The sequence below is a fragment of the Diabrotica undecimpunctata genome, unplaced genomic scaffold, assembly GCF_040954645.1.
Source record: "Diabrotica undecimpunctata isolate CICGRU unplaced genomic scaffold, icDiaUnde3 ctg00000859.1, whole genome shotgun sequence".
NCBI classification, from domain to species: Eukaryota; Metazoa; Arthropoda; class Insecta; order Coleoptera; family Chrysomelidae; genus Diabrotica; species Diabrotica undecimpunctata.
In genome coordinates, this window is record NW_027312016.1 from 52562 (window position 1) to 59765 (window position 7204).

The following is a 7204-nucleotide window of genomic DNA, read 5'->3' on the forward strand; positions in this document are numbered from 1 at the left end:
ACACAGAAAAATACCTATTTTTTGACTACGAAACAATGCTTGTTGATGGAGTACATGTACCTATTTTAATAATAGCACACGATTTTGATAGAAATAAATTTGTTTTTAAAGATAACAACGAGTTTTGCCAATGGTTCATTTCTGAGAAGCACCGTGCATACACAGCGATTGGGCACAACGCTAAAGGTTACGACTCCTTTTTTATTTTGAAGTACTGCGTAATTAACACAATAAAACCCTATACTATTTACAGTGGTTCCAAGCTGATGCTGTTAACAATACCGCACCTTGCTTTAAAAATTATAGATAGCTCTAATTTTGTCTGTGGACCATTAGCAGGTTTCCCTAAAACTTTTGGTTTGACCGAGTCGAAAAAGATTATTTTCTTCATTATTTTAACAAACTAGAAAACCATTCATACATTGGACCACTCCCTGACACATCTTATTACAGTCCAAATACAATGAAACCCTCACAAAGAGAAACCTTTTTAAAATGGCATGCTGAGCGCGTGCAAGAAGCATATGTATTTGATTTTCAAAAAGAACTTCATGCTTATTGTGACTCTGATGTCGATATTTTGCGACGTGGTTGTTTAGAACTTCGTAAAAAATTTTAACCATTGCCAATATTGATTGTTTTCAGTACGTTACGATAGCTAGTACATGTTTAGCCATTTACCGGTCGAAATATTTACCCCGCAATCAAATAGCAGTTGTTGAAAAAACAGATATATACAGCTCTGCAGCCGTTTCATGGCTATCACAGTTTCCAGGCGTGCAACATGCACTCAAGGGTGGAGAAGTAACAATTTGTGGAGCAAAAGTTGATGGTTTCTGTAAAGAATCACACACTGTGTACCAGTTCATGGTTGTTTTTGGCACGGTCACCCAGATTGCTTTAAGAACGACACAATAAACCATGTCAATAATGAAACTATGGGTGATTTGTACGAGAAAACAATGAGACGCTCTAATCAATTACAAGACGCCGGTTACAACCTAGTAGAAATGTGGGAATGTGAATGGATAAAAGAATGTAAAAATATGCCTCAAATTGTTGAACCCTTAAACCCCCGTAATGCTTTTTACGGCGGTCGAACAAATGCTACAAAATTAATGGTATATGGTAAAAAACTTCGGTATATCGATGTAGTATCTTTGTATCCAACCGTCCAATACTATGACGCTTATCCGGTGGGTCATCCTCTTAAGATCTACAATCCTGTTGCTTTATGATTCATCGTGGTTTGGGTCTTATTCAGTGCACTGTTCCTTCTCCTAGACAACTGTATCATCCTGTATTACCGCTAAGAACAACAAAGATATTGTTTCCTCTCTGCAAACAATGCATAGAAGACATGCCCGACACGTGCCTTCATACGGAATCTCAAAGAATGTTTTCAGGAACATGACAACGTTGAAGATGAAGAAAGCTTTGGAAAAAGGCTATCAAATCACCAGTATTAGCGAGGTGTGGCACTTCGAGCAAACAACTAGGGAGTTGTTTAAGGATACGTAAAGGACTTTATGAAAATAAAATTAGAAAGTAGTCCACATACTTGTACATCAAACGATGAATATGCTCTGACTGTGAAAACACAAATGGGAATAAATTTAGATCTGTCTAAATTCTCTGTTAACCCAGGTAGAAGAGAGGTCGCTAAACTCTGTCTAAACAGTCTATGGGGTAAATTCGGCCAACGAGTGAATTTGTCCCAGACCGAATATATCACTAACTGCAAACGATGGTATGAGATACTATTGGATGACACACTAGATATTACTAACTGTTTATTCTTTGATAACGACATGGCTCAGGTAACATTTTGCGTGAAAGAACAGTTTCTGGAAAAATCTACCCAAACAAATGTTTTTATTGCAGCGTTTACAACAGCCAATGCTCGCTTAAGGTTGTACAACATGCTCGAAAAACTGGACGAAGCAGTTGTCTATTTCGATACGGATTCTGTAGTGTACATTGATGATGGTCTTAACACAGTCGAAACGGGTGAACTGTTGGGTGATTGGTCAGACGAATTACCGGTCGATGACTATATCATTGAATTTTTTTCCACTGGCCCTAAGTCTTACACTTTTAAGACAAAGCTAGGCCGCGAAGTAACTAAAATTAAAGGGTTTACACTAAACTATGAAAATTCTTTATATCTAAATCGCGACGTTCTGGTTGATATAATTACTGAAAAATTAGACAATACTGTTTTATATTATGATCAAATATGTAGAGACGTGCATACTTAAAATATAGTTACTACCGAGAGAGTTTCTAAGACATTCCGCATAGACTATAACAAACGTAGAACATTACCAGAAAATAACAGAATAATAATAAACCCCTGGGGGTTCTAATAACATTCTAATTTTATCACCTAGTCTTTTGTATGTATACTCATCATACCTAGTTATCTCTTTTGTTATAGTAGATAATGGCTTTGTGGTATACAACAGGTACGTGTAGAGGCGTGAGGTGTACACCTCTGTACACAGCTGTTCTGGATGAGTGCTGGGACGATGAATGGCACGAATCTCCACTGTACCACATCAGACGTAGATACTTGTCTCTACACTTAGGTGATGACACCCAACAGACGGCTATCAGTGGAGATTCGTGCCATCCCGAGCCGTATGTGGATGAGAACTGGGACAATGAATGGCACGAATCTCCACTGCACCACATCAGACGTAGATACTTGTCTCTACACTTAGGTGATGACACACCCAACAGACGGGCGGCAGTGGAGATTCGTGCCATCCCGAGTCGTCTGTGGATGAGAACTGGGACAATGAATGGCATGTGTCACCCTTGCCATACATTAAAGTCGGGGCATTATTTAAGAACATTATTCGGGAGCAGCCCCCAAAAATATCGAAGGCACAGAAGAAGCGCTTTCGCATGGCAGAGCGTGAACGTCACAAAATAATGTTCTTAAATAATGCCACTGCTTAACAAGGTTTAATTAATTTTAGTTAATTAAGTTTTTAGTTAATTTTTTTAGTTAATTTTAATTTTGGTGTAGTTTAGTAGTTTGTAGTTTTAGGTTTTAAAGTTAATTGTAGTTGTGTTCATTTTTTGGTTTTTAATATAGTTATTTGACACCTGAAGTAGTCTTTCATTCATAGGTAAGACCTTTTTGTTTGTAGCGTGGCTTCCACCGATGCGCTATTAAGACGTTTTGACATGTCAAACTCATCTCGATACACACGACATTCTTATTTTTACATTATAACCTTAACTCTTAAGTTAATTCTTGTTTGTACTTAGCACTCTCATACATATTTTAAAACACAGAGCTATGGCTGATGATTATTGTATTGACGACTACGATTTATTGGTGGATGATTTAGAGATATTAAAACTGGCTCAAGAACTAGAAAATAGCATATTACGGGAGTTGCTAATATGTACTGAAACATGTAATATTGTATTTTGTTGTAGCTGTAACAACTATATTCTGGGTACTACCAAACCCGTATCCTGTTTTTGTACTAGTTGCAATGAAATAAATATGTTTGAACCTTATTCACGTTGTTTATATACATACCTACCATCAGACTTTCCTCTTAACGAATAACGCTTAGGATTTTACGTAAAGACATGACGTCTTTGGGATATATATAAAGACACCTATTTATGCATGTGTTTTATTTACAGACAGTCACACTTGTGTTTCAGGACACCATGAATGGTCCTTGGCTGCTGCATACCTTGCATACACGTCACGTTAAAAAGTTTAATACCTACATTACCACTTATCAACTTCACAATGTGAAAGAAGGTGGTGGGTTAAACGATGTACATGACTCTTTGCAAACCACCTTGAGCGATGCTTTACAAGATGCCAAAAAGCTGGCTAATTATAAACCTGGTGACAAAATACGTATAGTGGCTTTTAATGATAAATTTAACACACCTGTATCCACAACTATGTCCAGTAGCACCGATATGTGCGCTTTACTGGACAAAACAGAAGATATCATTACTTCTGACCAAACTGTTGGCTTACATAAAACAACTTTTGATATACAAATTATGAAAACTGCTTAATATATGCTGTTATTTTTTTAATGTAATATACTTTTAAACATTATACTTTGTTGTTATTTAAAAAAACATAATGTATCCTCTATATGTTACTGACTTCAGATCCTACTACATTCTGCGGAGGAATTTGCGGCACAATTGGTCTCATTTAGCATAATTAGAGCCGCTTCTTTGATTTTTCTTTTTACCATCCGTTTCTTTTAAGACCACATTTGAATTATTCCAGTGAACCCTATGGATCCCATGCGTGCTTACATATTTCAGATCTATCAAATTCTCTTTAATATAAGATTGATTTTTATCTTAACATATTCGTTACCACCTCCCCTTTCCATCGATACCTCACACGTTGTACGCTGCGCCGTTTGGACGTTACAAGCTTAGTGCCGTTTTGGCAATGCTTTTGTGTTTTATTTTTATATTGACATATTCGTTACCTCCTCCCCTTTCCATCGATACCTTACACATTGTTATACGTTGAGCCGTTTAGACGTTTCAAGATTAGTGCCCTCTGGCATTGTATTTTGCTTTTGTTTTTGTGTTAATGTATTCGCTACCCTCTCTCCGTTCCAACGAGCCCTCGTACGTCACGATCGGACCAATAGAAACAAAGATATGACGTAATGCCGTTTTGGCACAGTCTTTGCGTTTTATTTTTGTCTTAACATATTCGTTACCACCTCCCCTTTCCATTGGTACCTCACACGTTGTTGTACGTTGAGCCATTTGGACGTTAGCCGATATCTTGTGACGTCAGAGTGGGAGTGACAAAGCCTTATCTCAACACACGAACAACATACTGTTAGGTGCCCCATTAGACGCATGAATAGCCACACCCACCCTGCGGCGCCATGACAACCCTACGGTGCCAACCACACGACAACCCTGCGGTTTCGCGCCAACCACACGCCCTGCGGTCAAGTGGTGCCAAGTGACACTGGTGCCAAGTGACCCGTAACTACTTATACCGACCACGTTAATAATTACAACGTTTTATTAGGAATGCAAAACCAAAATAGGTTATCTCGGTTATCACTTCATGAGGAACAACGAAAGATATGGATTCTTCCTCTTTAAGTTCCATCTTCTATTGAAGGTTGGAAATCATCATGCCTATGCGGACTCTGTTGACTGCCGCTCTAAAAAGTTCTGCACTACTGCATGTAAACCATTCCCTTAAGTTCCTAAGCCAGGATATTCTTCGTCTTCCTACATTTCGCTTTCCTTGGATTTTGCCTTGCATAATAAGTTGTAATAATGCGTATTTTTGCTCTCTCATCACATGTCCTAAGTACTCAAGTTTTCGTCTTCTGATAGTTAATATTATTTCCGCCTCATTTCCTATCCTTCTAGTTACTTCCACGTTTGGCATTCTTTGGATCCATGATATTCGTAGGATTCTTGTGTAACACAAAAATTCAAAGGCGGCCTTCAAATCAAACTTATTTAGATGGACTTGTTTTAGTGTCTACGCTTCTAAGCCATAAAGAAGAGTAGAGAAAACGTAACATCGAAGCATTCTCAGACGTAGTTCTAACCTTATATCCCGACAACAAAGAAAAAGTTATGGATTGCTCCAACTAATTTTACAGAGAAAAGTAGAACGAAAACAGGGCCAAAAAGGCGAAGGATTTCCTGGCTGAAGAATCTACGTGCGTGGTTCAACACAACAACGAAAGCAAAAAAAGCAGTGTACATATTGCCATGATGGTGGTAAACATCCGAAACGGACAAGCACTATAAGAAGAAGAAATTTATTCCTTATATTTATTAATATTGTTCTGTAGCCATTTTCTTGTGGCATCATATGTAATTTACTATTTTGTTTGGGAATAAGGCCACAATTTAAGTTTGAAATTAAATTTATATCAAAATACAAAACATTAATGTTTGATTTCCGAAGTGGAAATCGAAACGTCAAATAAATTTAATTTTAACTTAAATTGTGGCTTTATTCCCAAATAAAATAGTAAACTTATATTTATTAAAATAAATCAACAAAAGCATACTTACTTGCAGAGTTAAGCCGAAAATAGAATGAAAACACAGGTACAATGGCACAGTTTTAGGTCTAAATTAACACTATAAACAAATTTATCCACACAGTTTAAATTAACACGACTGAGGTTTTGGCGGTCAGACTAGTGGGACGTGTGTAGTGTCGCTCCGAAATTAAATTCCAATTTTGGGTGGTTTCGAGTGTAATCTGCATGCAAATTAGTGTAAAGTGTATTTAAAAAGGACCTTTGTGTAAGTAAATAATCAGTTATCTGATTTTGAACGGTATTAAATTAATAGTTAGTTTTAATTGCCCTACGGATAAAAGTGAAAGTTCTGAGTGGTCGAAACGAGTTGAGCTATTTGCGCTGGACGGGTGAGTAAGAACGATAAACAATAATAATTATCAACAAAAACAATAGGTCTGTTATTCAGATTTCGGTAAAACTATACAGAATTATAAAGGCTGAATTTATTTGCTGTGTTGATATTGATTGTATTTTTATATTTACAAGTGGTAGAAGTCGAAACTGGTTAGAATCGAGAATAATTGCTAAAATTTAACTGTAGAGGTAGGCGCGGCGCTTGTCGAGATCCGTAACCGTTACTTATAATATATATATTTATAAATACTTTAATTATTTGAATAAGAAGAAAGATGGCGGATGGTAAGGTTGATGAAGATGGTAAAAGAAAAAGCAAAGAGGAGATAGACTTATCTAGCAGAAGCAGAAAAGTGAGCCGAACGCCAGACAGGTCGAAACCAACAACGAATGAAACCAGCAGCCAGAACGAAATGATGGAACTAATGAGAGAAAAAGCAAGTGATAATAAAAAGAAAAACAGGGATCTGGAAGAGATAAAAAATATAATGGGTAATATGATTGAGGAACTAAAAGAAATTAGGAAGGAAAATAGTGAATACAAATTGCAAATGGAAGAAATAATAAGAGAAAATGAAAATCTAAAGAAAGAAATGACAACGATGAAACAAAAAATAGATAAAATAGAAATAGCCTTGGAAGCATGTTAGAAAGAAAAGAAGAAAAATAACCTAATAATGAGAGGCTTACCAATAGACACAATAGAAGTAGAGCAACTGGAGAACTTCATAGAAACAAAAATGGGAGTAAAATCAGAAATA

At 36.7% G+C, this 7204-nt stretch overlaps 1 protein-coding gene across 1 annotated transcript; it reads left to right on the forward strand.

Moving 5' to 3' along the window:
* Positions 1-1529: 1529 nt before the first annotated feature.
* Positions 1530-2261, forward strand: LOC140431441 (uncharacterized). Its single transcript, XM_072519370.1, has one exon. It carries the CDS (start codon positions 1530-1532, stop codon positions 2259-2261), a length of 732 nt encoding a protein of 243 aa, XP_072375471.1.
* The last annotated feature ends 4943 nt before the right edge of the window (positions 2262-7204 follow it).

Coding starts and splice junctions, on each gene's coding strand:
- LOC140431441 (XM_072519370.1), top strand. CDS start 1,530: ATGAAAATAAAATTAGAAAGTAGTCCACATACTTGTACATCAAACGAT.